This window comes from Dasypus novemcinctus, chromosome 21, assembly GCF_030445035.2.
Source record: "Dasypus novemcinctus isolate mDasNov1 chromosome 21, mDasNov1.1.hap2, whole genome shotgun sequence".
In the NCBI taxonomy this organism is placed as follows: Eukaryota; Metazoa; Chordata; class Mammalia; order Cingulata; family Dasypodidae; genus Dasypus; species Dasypus novemcinctus.
This window is the reverse complement of record NC_080693.1, coordinates 78,551,343-78,567,159: the sequence shown is the minus strand read 5'-3', so window position 1 is coordinate 78,567,159 and position 15,817 is coordinate 78,551,343. Positions and strand designations below refer to the sequence as shown.

At 58.7% G+C, this 15,817-nt stretch overlaps 2 protein-coding genes and 1 non-coding gene across 3 annotated transcripts; 1 reads left to right on the top strand and 2 right to left on the bottom strand.

The window, feature by feature from the left end:
• Positions 1-850: 850 nt before the first annotated feature.
• Positions 851-925, bottom strand: TRNAG-CCC (transfer RNA glycine (anticodon CCC)). Its single transcript has one exon. It is a non-coding gene; the product is annotated as a tRNA-Gly (tRNA).
• A 104-nt stretch (positions 926-1,029) lies between these two features.
• Positions 1,030-10,498, bottom strand: GPR142 (G protein-coupled receptor 142). The gene is made up of 3 exons (XM_071210792.1): positions 5,836-10,498; positions 4,790-4,948; positions 1,030-4,025 (listed from the first exon to the last, which is right to left on the bottom strand). The coding sequence occupies exons 1-3, from the start codon at positions 5,858-5,860 to the stop codon at positions 3,154-3,156; spliced, it is 1,056 nt and encodes a 351-aa protein (XP_071066893.1). The 5' UTR covers positions 5,861-10,498; the 3' UTR covers positions 1,030-3,153.
• A 184-nt stretch (positions 10,499-10,682) lies between these two features.
• On the top strand, positions 10,683-15,325 carry BTBD17 (BTB domain containing 17). The gene is made up of 3 exons (XM_058284659.1): positions 10,683-10,805; positions 12,216-12,492; positions 13,941-15,325. The coding sequence occupies exons 1-3, from the start codon at positions 10,721-10,723 to the stop codon at positions 15,013-15,015; spliced, it is 1,437 nt and encodes a 478-aa protein (XP_058140642.1). The 5' UTR covers positions 10,683-10,720; the 3' UTR covers positions 15,016-15,325.
• The last annotated feature ends 492 nt before the right edge of the window (positions 15,326-15,817 follow it).

Below are 15,817 nucleotides of genomic sequence, written 5' to 3'. Positions count from 1 at the left end.
AACAGAAATGCAGACTGTGGTTAAGAAAATAAAGAAAACTTTTCTGAATGAAAAGATAATCTCTTAGGAATTTGAAAGACCTATAGCAGTCAAATAGGGGAAATTTCTGAAAGATAGACAACCTCCCTCAGATGTTTTCGTCGGGATTTGATAATACAAGATGCCAAGATCTTGCAAGCATCCAACAGGAAAGGAGAGGTAATATTCAGAGATGAAAGACCGATTTGATCCTGCTACACCACTAAGGAAAAGAGAAAGGAACAGAGGTGAAAAAAAAGCAAAGTGAAATGGTCTTTTCATCAAAAGCTGGATATGCAAACTGATGTTTCTCTTTGACATAACCATAGATATAGAGACCAGAAAACAAATTTCCAATTAATGCACAAACCAGCAAAATTCAATTAGAAAAATATTAGTAAAGGCTTAGGAAAGAGTGGAAGGCCCTTGACAAATAACTGCCCTCAAATATTAACAGAAGAGTTGATGACAGAAAGTTAGATCAGTTGACAAGTTGTACAGTATGTAACGGAACTGTAGAGAAGAAATTAGAATTTTAAAAAGGATTTCCATTCCTGCATGATGTTTCTGTAAACCTACAACTGTTCTAATTTTTAAAAATTAATTAAAAAAACAACGGATTTTAGTTAACCAAGATATTCCAGTGGATGGGTTGGAGAAGGAGAGAAAGGTAAATCTAAAACACTACAGTCTTTCTTTTCTCTAGAAGCTGGATGTGTCTTTAATGATACAAATTCGTAAAGGAAACAATAGCAGTTTTTTTGTTTTGTTTTGTTTTTAATAACACTTTTAAAATGAAAGTTAATAGATCACATAGAATGTTTTGTTTTTTAGGAGGTACTGGGGATTGAACCCAGGACCTCATACATGGGAAGCAGGCGCTCAACCACTGAGCTACATCCACTCCCTGGCAGCAGTTTTTATTTTATTTTATTTTTTATTTTATTTTACTTTTTTGTAGCAGTTTTAATAATACCTTTTGTTTATATCTCAGAGACATTCTTACAAAAGTGATGTTCTCAGTGTTTTATTAGAAGTTACAAAAATATTAAAAAGGAACAGTTACTTAAAGCATTTTACTAGGAATACATGGTATCATGAAAATCTGATAAGCATGGCACTACAAAACTATAAGCAGTGAAAAGTGTCCTGAGGCTGCCCTTCCTCCAGTCTAGTGCCTGGGAGGTGCTGGGTGTAACCAGCAGACTTGGATTTGAGTCCCAGCGTACTTCTCTGTGCCTCAGCTTCCCCAGTCTGTAAAATGGTCACAATACTCAGTATAAAGGGTAGCTTGAACGCACTGGTGTCACCCCTGTGGGTACAGATGAGATCACATTAACACCAATGTGGGAGTCCTGGTGGCTTGCAGCCCCCACCTAGGCAAAATTCCAGATCATTAGCTCCCACCACTCAATAGACCTCAATATACTTTCCCCGGATGTTTCTGGAAATTCCCAGAGGTGTGCAAAGCACAAGTGCCAGTGATGCAGCGAAAGATGCGCATGTTTGCAATAACGCACCTATATACCAACCACAAAGCCTCATGTTTACAATAATGCACCTACAAAGCCTCATGTTTACAATAATGCACCTACATACCAACCACAAAGCCGCACATCGGCTCAGGTCAGGCTTTAACACTAAGTGTGATTGTGACTGACAATCCTGGGAAAAATCTTTTGGATTTCACAGTTTGGAATTGTGGACAAAGGGTTGGGCAGGTCCTTGCTTCGCTGGGCGGGGCTGAAACTCCCTGCTTGGATGTCACCGCCCTGGGGCAGAGTGGAGAAGAAAAGAGAACAGCAGAGCACTTATTTTGCCGCAACCGTATACCTGGTGTACATCTGGCTCCTCGGGCTTTTGCCATCCCATTAAGGGGCTGGGTGCAGGAGGGGGCCTGGCCCTGACCTCCTGTGCTAGGAAAAGGTCAGCCCGGCCTGCCTGGGAAACAGAAAACTGCCCCATCGCTGCTGGCTAATGTGTTTACTTAACGCCGAGCGGATGGGAGTCCATCTGCTCTGCTCTCCCAGCGGCCTCTCGGGGTGGGGAGGGGCAGAGCAGAGCCCCTCACAGTCCCCATCAGCTCGGCCACCCCCTCCTCGCCGTTGTGGAGAAAGAGACCTTTCTCAAAAGGGAGGGAATGGCCTTGGGGGCCTCAGCTGGGGCCTCCAGGGTCCTTGCAAGAGTACTGCCTGCCAGGAAGGACCCTGGCTAAGGACTTCCTGTTCTCCAGGCGCCCTTTGTTGAGAGGCCATTTCCTTTCTCCTCTTTGGTAATGCTGGAAACTCCAGCCCCAGGGCCCATTCTGGGCGCCTGAACCTGTTCTGGCTCCAGGGCAGGGAGTAAGCAGAACCAGGCCTGGACTTCTGAGATCCAAGGGATGTGTCAGCCAGGGCTGCATAGAGACAGGCGTGGGGTGCATCAGATCTGCTCTAAGGCCACCCCCTTTCAGTACATCCCCCAAGAAGCTCCCCTCTCCTTGTCAGCCTAGCACATCTGGCTTCCCAAGCCTGGGTGATGACTTGAATCCTGCAAAGCTCTCCCTCCCTTCCTCCCTCCTTTCTTCCTTCCTTTCTTCATTGGCATTGCCACTGGAAGCTGGAGAGATGATCAATTCAGGGAATGACAGTTCGTCCCAGGAAAACGGGTGGGCTGGAAACAATTCCCTTTTCTTTCTTCTTTTCCTCTTTTTCTTTCTCCTTTCTTCCTTCCTCCCTACCTCCCTTCCCTCCTTCCACCAGTCCATCCTTCCATCCATCCATCTGTCCATCCATCTGCCCATCTGTCCATCCATCCATCCACCCTTCCGTTCATCTTTCCATTCATTCACCCATTCAACCAACATTCATAACGTGCCAGGTGAATGCCCCTTGTAAAGGAATGCCCATAGCACCTGACGCTACTAGCTGTGCCTAGCGGAGCCCTTTCCTCTTCCGGGGTACTGGGAAGAACTAATGACGCTTGCATAAGAGCTGGAAAAATTGTCCTCTTCTATACCTGGGGAGCCTCCCCTGAAGGAAGGAACATCCTCCCTCCCCCAGAGGGCAAATTAGGGTGTCGACAAAGGGCACAATCACAAAAGCCCCAGCCTGTGTGGCCCTGAGCCACCCCAAGCTCCCTGCTGGGCCCCCTCCTCTATAATTCTTTCCCTTTGGGGAGTCCCAGGGGCTTCAGCATGGGCTCCTCCACTGTGCCCTCTGGCTGAGACCTCAGGGTGCAGGGCCTGTAGGCATCACCCATGACGTCTCGGACAGTGGCCCGGAAAGTCTTGCTGACAAAGCAGTAGAGGCCAAAGTTGACAGCTGTGTTGAGCATGGCCACCATGTTGGCTATGTCTAAGGCCAGGTGGACTCTCCAGTCCTGGTGGACGGGGGCCACGTACAGGTGGTAGAGCATGACAAAGATCCGGGGTGCCCAAAGGAGGGCAAAGAGTGTGGTGACCCCCAGGAGGATCGCTGTGCCCTTGCCCACCCGGGGCCACAGTCCACTCCGTCCCCTCTGCCGTAGCTGGCGGATGATGGCCAAGTTGGTGACCAGGAAAATGCCACAAGGGATGAAATAGACGATGAGGCAGTGAGCCCACTTGAGGACCTTGTCCAGCGTGCTGGGGGGGTCCACGTCCCTCCACACGTCCAACCACCAATAGAAGGGGATGCCAGTCAGCAGGGCAATGCTGAGGACAGCGGCAATGGCATGGCGGGTCCGGCCTGGGGACGAGGTGGCCCGATGGCGCAGGGGGTGGCACAGGGCACCGTAACGGTCAACTGTGAGCAGGACGGCGAGCCACACAGAGGCGTGGTTGGCAGCAAACTCCAGGACATTGGCCGTGCGCACCGCCGCCTGGGGCACCTCTCGGGCCAGCACGGCTCCCTGCAGGAGGAAGCCCACGAACACGATGACCACCTGGGTGACGATGTCCGAGGCCGTCAGTGACAGAAGGTAGTAGTAGGAGGGCTTCCTGGTCCTGGTGGCAAGGCGGGCCAGGGTCACTGTGGTCAGGAGGTTGACTGGTGGCCGGTGGGGTTGTGGAGGGGAGAGGTCAGAGGCATTAGAGGGGGTGCCTGGGCGCCCCACCACCCCTCCCCACCTGCCTGTCTCTTCGAGGCTGTGCTGACTTCTCTTCCACTTTCCAGATCCTTCTAAAATCCCACTTGGTTAAGGAGGCTACACAGATCACCTGTGCCCTGGGCACCACAGGTGCCTGAGCACCCAGGGTGCAGGTCCTTGTCCTTATACCCAGCTGAGCACACTTGGCAGGGCATCTTCAGAAGCCACCTGTCCCTGTAGCATTCCCTTCTAGACCCTTTCCAGGTGCCCTGCATCCCTGCATCCTTCAGGTGTTCAGAGCCTCTGCCGCGGGGGCTTCCGCGATGACAGGGATGGCTTTACTTACTGCATTTGGGAAAATCCTCCAGGCTGGGACCATCTAGCTCCAAGTTTTGCTTTCTGAGGGAACGTGGCTTGTGGAGGCAGTGGACGGAACAGGTATATCTGGATCAAGGCAAGCTCGGTCCTAGGTGATCGTAATTATTCTAAGGGAGTGGCCACTGGGGAGGGGGGAGAGGGAGTGTCTGCTCTGACAAAAGCTCAGGATTAGCTACTGAGCACCCCAAACCTTAGCTCCTCACTTTCCCCTCTGTGCTTTGGTCCACAATGACCCAGGATCTGCGAGCTGGGAACTCAGGTGTAAACACAGAGGACTGGCACCTATTGAGAGAAGAACCCAATTTCTGACCCAGTCCCAGAACCAGGACCCCAGGTCCCCACTCACCAGGCAGCCCCAGGCCCAGCAGGACACTGTAGTAGATGATAGGAGCCACACCAGCCACACAGGGGGACCTCTCTGGGATCTCTGGCCAGGGACCTGAAAACTCCTGGCTTGGCCCGCTGCCGTTGGGTGCAGGCAGCAGGGTCTCCCATGACGGGCCAGCTGTGGGGGGAAAGGGGGACGGTGCAGAAAAGGCAGGGTCAGAATGTTTGGTTTCTTTCCACCTTGGCTTGGCATAGCCCCACCCTGACCCCGAGATCGTTTCCTTCAACCCTGCCGGCGCACACCCTCTGAAGAGACCCAGCCAAATGGCCATCTCGACTGCAGTGAAAGTTCTTGACCCATCTATCCCCACCCCACTCCTCCCTGGCCCGGCTCCCCCCATCGATGGCAAGAGGTCCTCGGTGGCCTTTCTTGCTGCCACAGAGACCATTTCGCAGCGCGTGGCTCACAGTAGGTCTTCATCCTGGACAGCCACCGGGAGCACTTGTCGCGATACAGGCTCCTGGGCCTCGCTTGGGGCAGTCTGAGCCAAAGGGGCTGGCGTGGGGTGGGGGCAGCTGTGTGTTCAGGAAGCACCCTGGGTGATTCGGACCCACCACAACCCCAGCAGCTGCTTGGTTCTTCTTAACAGCCACTCTTTCAGGAGAGGCCATTCCCAGGCTCCCCTCTTTTCTCATTTGTTTATACGGATGGACTGATTTTTAACTTCTCCTTGTGGTAACATACAGACATTTCCACTTTAATCACTTGGCTCCCCTATTTCCTCAGCACCCCTCTCTGTAGGGAAGCACTGCTGGAGCTGGCCCTGGATGGACTTGGTTTGCAGGTGAGCAAACTGAGCCGAGGGCCGAAGTGCCTTCCTGCCATCACACAGCTGGCTGTGGGGCCTGGGGTGGGAACCCTCAAACCCTGCTCCCCTCAAACCACACTTCAGGGCTCTCTAGGTTTTACTGTGCAGCCTTTGATTTTCTGCTGAAGCCCCCACCCCCTTGCTGAACCCCATTTCCCCCATCTCACCCCCCCCCCCCTGGTTCTAGATCCCTTACCTGTCTCTCGCCCCTCCTGTCCCATTCTCCTGGGTCCTGGCTCCCGGGTCACCTCGTGGCTTTTTCTGGGGGCTGCCTCAGCCCCTCGCCAGCTGCCCGCTCCCCACCACCTCCCACCTGGCTCTCCAGGACGCTGTTGGACCCGCGATCCTGGCAGCAGCCCTGAGCCGGTCAGCGTGCAGAGTCAGAGGGCGGGAGGAGGAGGAAGGAGAGGGTGGGGCAAGGCTCCGGGAGTGAGCCTAGAGTGGGTGCCGCCCAGACCCCAGGGGGCACAGGCAGGGAAGGGGGCAGGCCGGGGGTCCAGGAGAAAGACTGGGAGGGGGTGGGGAACAGGTCTGTCCGTGCCTTGCGGGGAGGCCGAATCCTGGGCTCTGGGTGGCTGGGGACTGGCCTGGACTCAGCTGGGGTGGTCACACCCTCGGGACAAGGTCTTTGGGGGAAAGGCAGAAGGGCTCCGGGAGCAGACACCAGGGCCACTGATAGCCTGAAAGGCTTCTGCAGGGGGCGCGGGAGAGGCCAGGCTGCCGCGGGCTCAGATCCCGAGGGGGGCCGTCTGGGTCCGTTTCAACTGGTGGGTCCCACGGAGACCAACCCTGGGGGGCTGCTGGCCCAAAAGGACGGCTCTGCCCAGGCAGGTGGTGCAGCAGAGGTGGCAGCGGTGGCCGCCCGAGAAGCCCGGCCAGGCTGCCACTGTGTGGGGGACCCAGTGGGCCCCCAGGGCGCGGGAGCTCCGCAAGCTGTTGTTTTCCCGGCCCTGGTGAAATGAACTGTCCCTCCAAGAATATCAGTCCCTGGCAAACAAACACCAGCCGGTGGTGGGCGAGCGCTCTGGAGAGGCGGGAATCTGCACCTGCCCGCTCCTGGCCACTGGGGGAGGAGTGACCAGGGCAGCCCGCCGTGCACCCCGCGACAGTCTGTGGGTTGACTCGGCTAAGAATCACTTCCCATGACCTGCCATTCGGAATGGAGCAGAGTGGGCTTCCCGGCTCCCTGAGTCAGATCCTGTTAGATCTGCAGAGGGCGCTATCTGGACCCCCCACCTCACTGCCCACTCCAGGGAGACAGTGGCTTTCACAACTGGAGTCTCGCTGCCCCCTGGTGGTTGTGTTCTGACACTGCAGGCCACCGTGAGTCCATTGGCTTTGTCCAGTCACCCTGGAGAAGGACGGAAGCTGGCACTACCCACTCAGGACGGGGCCCCAAGCCACCACCTCCCTGCGTCACAAGGCTAGAGGGGAGGATGAGGCAGTGCCTTCAAGGAGCTGCTTCCGGTCAAGTTGAAAAGGCCAATGAGTGCCAGGAAGGGAGGGGTCTCGATACCATCTTGCAGCCCCCCCCCCCCCCCGCTAACTCTGGTTGCCTCCATTTTACACAGGAGGACACTGGGCCCAGAGATGTTAGGCAACTCGGCTAAGGCCACGGAGCTAGGGTGGGTGGTTGGAATTGGAATGCAGGCTTGCTCCCCTCCCTACCCACCCTTCCATCCCTGGTCCCTAGAGCTTGTTACTTTTCAGCCTTCACACTCTGCTGCTCAGAGGCTGCAGGGGCTCCACGAGGGAGGGGCCGGGCTTTATGAGGAGGCAGGAGCTGGGTCCAGCCACCAGCCCTCCTCTGGGGAGGACAACTCAGACGGGGGAGCACAGGGACAGGGTGCTGAAGCAGGAAAGCGGGTGCGCCACTGTGACAGACCAACCCAGAGAAAGGAGAGCTCCCTTCTTGTGTCCCCTGAGTGTGCAGGGCCTGGATCCTGCACTCGTGATCCCTGCTCCCCAGTCGAAGTGTCCGAGTCACCTGGGAACCGTCCAAGGAACTCCTCAGGGAGACTTAAGAGAGGCTGCCCAGTCAGGGCTGGGTCTCGGGGCCGACCCTTCTGCAGGGTGGCCGCAGGTCAGTCCAGCGTCGGGTCACCACTTTGCAGATGCAGAAAATCTTAGCCCTGCACCAAGCTTGCAAGGGTTCTCAGTCGCTTTACACTAGAGATTCCTTGCCCACAAGGATCATTTATCACTGCTGAAATAGCTTCTCAGAACACACAGCCTGGGATTGTGGAGAGAAAAGCTGAGCAGTATAGCGGTGTAGCAGTTTGATATGGTTATGAATTCCAAAAAGAGGTATTGGATTGTGTTTGTAATCTGGTCTGTACCTGGGCGTGATTAAGTTATGATTAGTGCTTTGACTGGGCCATGTCATTAGGGCATTGGGTCCCCACCCCTTGGTGGGTGGGGACTCACAGATAAAAGGCATGGCAAAGGACAGAGGTGAGGGTTCTTAATGTTGGAGTTTTGATGTTGGAGTTTGATGCTGAAGTCCTGAGCTGGAGCCTGGTGGAGACAGAGCCATTCACCAGAGAGTCGACAGCTGACCTTGAGGAGAAAACAGGAGCTGAGCCCAGAGGAACCCAGGAAGCCTGAACCCTCGCAGACGTCAGCAGCTGTCTTGCTCCAACACGTGAAAATAGACCTTGGTGAGGGAAGTAACTCATGCTTTATGGCCTGGTATCTGTAAGCTCCTACCCCAAATAAATGCCCTTGATAAAAACCAACCAGTTTCTGGTATTTTGTATCAGCACACTTTTGGCTGACTAATACAAGCAGCACCCAACTCCTGACTGTGTGACCTCAGACCAGTCAGTTAGGCTGGGAGCACCCCCTCGTGGTGGGCGGGAGGTACTGCTCCTCTCTGGGAATTGCTCCTGGTTGTGAGTGAGCTCATCGGACTTGTTCTCAAGGCACTTAGGGAGCTTCCTGATCCATGGGGCAAGACCAAATGCAGGGTCTCAGATCCCCCATCTCAGAGAACATGCAGAGTGGATGGCTTCCCCCTCCTCACCTGCCCTAAGATGCACACACATGTACACATGCACACACACGCATATACACGCATGCACACACACGCATGTACAGACACTCCAGCAACCTCGGACTCAGGAAATGAGAACAGAGAAGGCCAACATCTGGAAAGTCTGTTTCCAAATCTCTAGAGGAGGTTGAGGGATAAGGGAGGAGGGAAAGAGTGGAGGGGGGTGTCTCAGGGATGAGGTGGTCGGAGGTGACCCTTCTGGGTCTCCTTGGTGATCTGGGGCCTCCCCGCTCCCTGCACACATGAAATCCCGTCCTGACTCTAGCAGGTAGATCTTAGCTTGGAGTGCACATAGCAATCAGCTGGATACTTTAAAAATGCAGATACCCAGGTCCCATCCCTGGGAATTCTGGCTTCCAAGGTAAAGTATAGGGGATTCTAATGCAGGCGGGCTACACGTCAAGAAAGGCCGGTGTAGACGCTCAAGGAGGCTGCAGTTACTAAGCACATCGACCCAGAGCCCGTTTCCTGGGGCTGAGCAGTGGGCTCTCTTACCATCAGCATCAATCCTCCTGAAAAGCAAGTCCCCAGAGTCCTGGGTGGCCAGTGAGGCTGCGGCCCAGGAGGTGGAGCAGCCCCCTTCAGGACGGGTGGGTGGCAGCCAATGGGCAAGGGGTGGTGGGGCTGGATGAGGGGAGCCAGACGGGAAAGCCGGGGCAGCCGGGAGAGGGCTGCACTGGGCCGGGCCGCTCCAGCTCTGCCAGCCCAGGCAGGTGGGTGCCAGCCCAAGCCCTGCTCTCTCGGGCTCTGGTGAGGGATGGAGCTGCTGGGTCTCTCTGGGCCAGCCAGGGGCAGGAATCAAAGGATTGGGCTGGTCCCTGGGGACCCAGAGGGCGAGGGAGGTGCCTTCCCGTCTGCTGGGGAACCACCGACTCCAAGGTTCAAGCTCAGAGGAGTCCCTCCCACCAGGAGCTGGCGCAGACTTGCCTGGTGGCAGCGAGGTGAGGCTCCAGCCGCAGTTCTGCCCCCACCCACTTCCCTGGGCCTTAGACCTCACCCCGCCCCCCACCCCATCATCCTTATTTTAGAAGGGCACATCCCTGTACTAAATCAACTGAGACTGTGACCCTAGCTCTCTGCCTCGGTTTCCCCTATTCCCTGACTGGGGTGCCAGGTTTGTCTCTGGAGCTCTGGGAAGGGAAAAATGAGAGGGAAGTTGGACCAAAGAAGCCTCCCAACGAGTTGAGCCTAGAGACCTGAAGCCCTTGGGGAAGGTGCCCATGGGCAGACTGTGCGCAGCCCTGAGCTGGCTGCCAGGGCACAGCTGCCTGCCGAGGGCCAGCCTCCTGGGAGGTGCCCAGGCCTGCTCGGGCAGGAGCCCCTCCCGCCAGCCCCCGCAAGCCGTGCTGCATCTGCTCTATGCCTAGTTTGACATCTTTGGCTCACCTTGACCCTGGGCCAGGGGTAGTGGCCACAGCCCCCATAGGGCCTCCCGAAAGCCTCATCACCCTCCCCAGGGCAGGGTCTGGACGTTCTTCAACAAAGAACGTGACCCTTGCCCTCCTCTCCTGAGAGCTAGCCCCGCCACCCAAGGGGAGCCTGAGCACCCCTTCCCTCTCCCAGGCCTGCGCTGCAGCCTGCTCGGCGGGGTGCTCTACCAAGACGCTGCCAAGCCTGCTCCGTGCCAGGGCAGGGGCTGCGCCTGGGGACCCGTGGGGCTGGTGACTGCCAGTTGTCTTGGGGACCGAACTTGCCTGCCCTTCGGAGAGCCTAAAACGAAAGAGAGGAAGGCCTAGCCCAGGGGGAGAGGAGAGCTGGGGGAGGCGGTCACCGGATCTGTCCCCCCAGGAGCCTACAGCAGCACAATAGCCCCTGGGGCTGCCACTCTCTGGCTTAAGCGGTTGCCCGGGCAACAGCTGGGGCCAGTTTCCACCAATTCACGGCAGGGGCTGGGTAGGGGGAGGGTGGCCAACAAGCAAGGGGGGTGCTGTCCCCCTCGTGTTGGAGTCGATATAAGGAGGACGGACGCGAGGGAGTGGCCTGGGCTTCGCCGTCCCGCCAGTGGACTTGGGGGCGCGGGCACAAGATGCTTAGGATGAGACACGCCAAGCCGGGGTCCTGGGGCAGCTTCTGGGCCATGCTGACCTTGGTGGGCCTGGCCACCCGTGCGGGTGAGTGGGCAGTGACCAGGGCGGGGTGGGGGCATGGATGAGGGGCAGGAGACCTTCCAGCCCAGCTGCCCCAGGGCCAGAGGGGGCGGGGACCAGCCAGCCAAGGGGAGAACCAAGGCGGGCGGTCCCAGTGCCGCGGGAAGGGAGGCCGGCGGCCCGAGGGGATGGACTGGCAGCTGAGTCCAGGCAGAGGCTGAGCGGGGACGCCATCAGCCCTCAGTCCCCTCGGAGTGGCAGCTCGAGGAGGCGGGGCTGGGAATTGACCACCCCCTACCTGCCCCCCCTTCTCTCTGACCCTCCCTTTCCCCTCTTAGTATAGGGATGTGCTCCCCAATAGTCCACAAGTGCCATGAGCCTGTGTGACCGTGTGTGTGCACGTGTGAGCGTGAGTTGAGGGCTGTCGCTTGCTGTGGGGACACCCTTTTGTCTGCCCCAGCTGGGCTCCTCGCACTGTTCTCAGCTTGGGAAAGCTGCTAGCAGGGTCCTCTCTGCAGCCTGGAGTTTCAGGTCACTGGGCCCCTGTCCCCACCTGACCCTCGTGACGTCCGCGGAAGCGTGAGAGAAGGCCCTGGCGTGGCCAGCCTGGCACCCACTTACCCAGCTCGCCCCTGCACTTTCTCGGGGTCCCCCACAGGCCTCCCACAGGAAGGGGTCTTCTCAGAGATCAGGCGCCCAGGCCCCAGGAGGGCAGGGCTGGCCCTGGAACACAGCTTCCCTTCCAGGCCCGCAGCTGGCCTCCTGCCCGGGGGACCCAACCTCCCCTCAGCGCCAGGACACCAAGCCCTCCCCTCCAAGGGCCTTTGCTGGGTGCCCTGCCAGGAGGCTCTCCCCCTGCCTGGCTCCTCCTCACCTCCTCAGGGCCCGGCCCGCGGCCACAGGAGCTCCCCACCCCCGTTCCTCTCTCCTCACTCAGGCACCACAGTCTAAACCTGGGGAGTGTCTGTGTGTCCCTACGACCTGGCTGATGGACTCCGTGTGTCTCTGTGGGGGGTCAGGATGTGGCTGCATTCCAGGAAGAGCACCCGGCACATAGCAGGTGCTCAGGAAACCTGTGCTAAAGCATCACCACTTCTGACAACCCTCCGAGGGTTCAGCAGACAATTATCCAGGAGGTGCTAAGAAAGCTGCTTTTTCTCTGAGGGGTGGAGACCAAAAGGTCCTCCAATGCTTGCCTTCGCATCATCGAGACCAGTTCTGGGCAGGCTGTCCCTCTCCCTGCCCAGAGCAAACCCACAGGGCCTGCACCCACACACTCCCGGGCACACGTGGGTGCACTCACAGCCTCCCCGGGTCTGCTCACCCCTCTGTTCCCACCCATGCACGCATCTTCGGCGGGTCCCGCTGTCCCCAGTTTGCAGCCGGGGGCCCCCGGGGCCTTCTCAGGCCACGCCGTGTTCTCTCCTGCTGCAGCCCAGCGGGCCGACATCGGCGGGGAGGCAGTGGGTACCTCTATCAACCACTCCCAGATGCTGCTCCAGCGCTTGCAGGAGCTGCTGCGGCAAGGCAATGCCAGCGACGTGGTCCTGCGGGTGCAGGCGGCGGGCACCGACGAGGTCCGCGTCTTCCATGCCCACCGCCTGCTGCTGGGCCTGCACAGCGAGCTGTTCCTGGGGCTGCTGCGTAATCAGAGCGAGCTGGTGCTGCAGGAGCCCAGGGACTGCGCCGCCGTCTTCGACAAGTTCATCAGGTGGGGAGGGTCAGGGCTCCTTGCAGGGGGGGGGTTCCCCATCCTTTCCCAAGACCCTGGCTCCCCCACCCGTGGGGTCACAGAAGGCCTGGCCCCTCAGAGGTCATTATGTGGATGCAGTCATGTCGTGCCTCCCTTCTGCCCTCTGCAGTGATGCAGGCGACTCCCCTGCCTCAGCCTGTGTGCTCTGTGGGGCTTGGCACTGTCAGTTTCTTGCCCTGTTAACCCCCTTTCCCTGAAGCTGTTTCCAAACCTGGCCAGGAGAGCGTTCAAAAATGACAGGGTCCTGGGCCCCATTCTGAATTGTCGGCTTCAGGCCAGAGTCTGAGTCCAGCAATCATTTTTTATTTTGAAACCTCCACGTGGTCTTGGTGTTTGAAACCACCATGCTAGGGAGCTGAAAAAGTTAGCCAGCTCTCTCCCCCACCTCTTCTGCTTCCATGTACCCTGTAGTCTAAGAAAGAACTCTATTTTAATGAGCATTGGGTTTGGCTGCTAATTACAGAGAACCCTCAAATGATGGTGGCTTAAACAAGATGGCTGCAGAATTCCAGCCCTCACTTCCAAGTTCCAGGCCAGAGGAAGGGGTAATAAACAGAAGGGCAAAAAGGGCTTCTCCCTCACCCAATAGTTCCATTTAAGCAACCTACTCTAAATCCCATACAGTACCTCCCTTTATAGCTCACTGATTAGAATTCAGCCACATAGCCACACCTACTGCAAGGGAGGCTGAGAAACTTTTATTCTTGGAGGTAAACGTGCCTGACCAAAATGCAAGGTAAGGGGCAGAAACAGCTGTTGGGGTAGGTATTCGGCAGTCACTGCCGCGACCCCAAGGGCAGGAAGTGAGAGCAAAGGGACAGAGAACTAGATGGAGAGTGAGTGGCACACAGCAAGAGTGAGGCAAGACAGGGAGGAGAAAGAAGACTGCGAGGAAAGAAAAGGGAGGGGGGGCTTGGGAATTAACCCGAGTTGTCCAGCCACTCGGAAGCAAGCACGCTGCTCCCTGGACCCTGACAGTTACCCCGAGGGGTCTGGGTCACTCCCTCTTTTATAGGGACTTACAGAAGGGTAAGAGCGTTGCCCTCTCATAGCCCGTGGTGGGTAGAGCCTGGATCCAGGCCAGATCCTGCTCTCCAGACGTAAACCCAGCAAGGGCAGGACATCTGTAGTGTCCTAGCAAGTGCCCGCAGCTAGTAGATGGTCCATAAAAATGCGCCATTCCTCCCCTCTAAGATAAATGGTAGGAGGCCGTCAAGGAGGAACAGCGTGGCAGGGTCCTCGGGAGGAAAGGACAGGAAGCCTCAGGGTCCATTCTGCTCCTCCCGGAGCCAACGACTGGGAGCTGGCGGTGCTCGCCCTGCGGCAGGGGTGGGGGTGGGGGTGGGGAGGTAGGGATGGGGAGGGGGTAGTAGCGGCCCCGCCCCACCGCTCCTCCTCCCCGGCAGGTACCTGTACTGCGGTGAGCTGACCGTGCTGCTGGCGCAGGCCATCCCCCTGCACAGGCTGGCCACCAAGTACGGCGTGGCCTCCCTGCAGCGCGGCGTGGCCGACTACATGCGCGCGCACCTGGCGGGCGGCGCGGGCCCGGCGGTGGGCTGGTACCACTACGCGGTGAGCACCGGGGACGAGGCCCTGCGCGACAGCTGCCTGCAGTTCCTGGCCTGGAACCTGTCGGCCGTGGTGGGGAGCGCCGAGTGGGGCGCCGTGAGCCCCGAGCTGCTGGCGCAGCTGCTGCCGCGCTCGGACCTGGTGCTGCAGGACGAGCTGGAGCTGTTCCACGCGCTGGAGGCGTGGCTGGGCCGCGCGCGCCCGCCGTCGCCCGTGGCCGAGCGGGCGCTGCGCGCCATCCGCTACCCCATGATCCCGCCGGCGCAGCTCTTCCAGCTGCAGGCGCGCTCGGCCGCGCTGGCGCGCCACGGCGACGCGGTGGCCGACCTCCTGCTGCAGGCCTACCAGTTCCACGCCGCCTCGCCGCTGCGCTTCGCCAAGTTCTTCGACGTCAACGGCAGCGCCTTCCTGCCCCGCAACTACCTCGCGCCGTCCTGGGGCGCGCCGTGGGTCATCACCAACCCGGCCCGCGACGACCGCAGCACCAGCTTCCAAACGCAGCTGGGCCCGAGCGGCCACGACGCGGGCCGCCGGGTCACGTGGAACGTGCTCTTCTCGCCGCGCTGGCTGCCCGTCAGCCTGCGGCCCGTCTACGCGGACGCCGCGGGCACCGCGCTGCCCGCCGCGCGCCCCGAGGACGGCCGCCCGCGGCTGGTGGTGACGCCGGCCAGCAGCGGCGGCGACGCGGCGGGCGTGAGCTTCCAGAAGACGGTGCTGGTGGGGGCGCGCCAGCAGGGCCGCCTGCTCGTCCGCCACGTCTACAGCTTCCACCAGAGCAGCGAGGAGGCGGGCGACTTCCTGGCGCACGCAGACCTGCAGCGGCGCAACTCGGAATACCTGGTGGAGAACGCCCTGCACCTGCACCTCATCGTCAAGCCCGTCTACCACACGCTCATCCGGACGGCCAAGTAGCCCGGCGAGGCGCGACGGAGGCCAGGGCCGCCAGGAGCTGCTGCCCCGATGCCTTCCATTGGGAAATAGAGGCCTCCCAGAGGTGGCCGGGAGGGGCTGGGAAGGGTGCTGGGGGAGTGGAGGAGGCTGCAGGCCTGGCCCTCCCCTTAGGTGACCAGGAGCTGGGGGCATTGAGGGAGGGGCCGGGGCGACGTCTGGGGTAGTCGACCAGACACCTGGTTTGCGCTGATTTTACAACGGACTTGATGGTAATGCTCTTGATCCTGAATAAACCGACGCCCGAGAGCTGAAGGGCTATTGATCCACCCAACCCCTGGGCCACAGCAGCCCGTTCCTGGTGCTTTTCCCTGAGGGCAAATGTGAATCGTTGTGTGTCCCCCCACACACACACACACAAGGACCAGGGCAGGTGAGAGCATACAAATGGCCAGAAGGCCAGCCTGGGACGCCTGGGGACTCCGCTGCGCCTTGCCGTTTTCTCACCTTGAAGTTGAGGAGCCCCAGCTGGGCAATCTCTGAACCCTGACTTCTAGGGGTAACCACCCCGTCTAGGCTGTGAGGCTTTCTGCAGTCTGGGCCACCCCAAGTCCCCGGCCTCTCCTGTGAGGGGGCCTGGGCAGGGGTGAACCTTGCTGACCCACCCTTCATGGGGTTGGGGCTCCAGCGCTGGAGAAAACCCCCTTGCCCCCAAGGCCTTTGTAGGTTGGTGCTGTGGAGGCAGCCAGCCAGCGGGAGAGCAGGGTGCACGGGGGAGGAGAACTGAGTTGAACCTTTACTCAGTCGTGGCCACCCCACGCTACAG

Excerpts from the sequence above, each read along its gene's own strand:
- GPR142 (XM_071210792.1), bottom strand. The coding sequence starts at position 5,860 with ATGGGACAGGAGGGGCGAGAGACAG. Across the intron at positions 4,949-5,835 it reads ACAGGAGGGGCGAGAGACAG|CTGGCCCGTCATGGGAGACC; the intron begins GTAAGGGATCTA and ends TTCCCCCCACAG. Across the intron at positions 4,026-4,789 it reads GCTGGGCCTGGGGCTGCCTG|TCAACCTCCTGACCACAGTG; the intron begins GTGAGTGGGGAC and ends ACCGGCCACCAG.
- BTBD17 (XM_058284659.1), top strand. The coding sequence starts at position 10,721 with ATGCTTAGGATGAGACACGCCAAGCCGGGGTCCTGGGGCAGCTTCTGG. Across the intron at positions 10,806-12,215 it reads GGGCCTGGCCACCCGTGCGG|CCCAGCGGGCCGACATCGGC; the intron begins GTGAGTGGGCAG and ends CTCCTGCTGCAG. Across the intron at positions 12,493-13,940 it reads GTCTTCGACAAGTTCATCAG|GTACCTGTACTGCGGTGAGC; the intron begins GTGGGGAGGGTC and ends CCTCCCCGGCAG.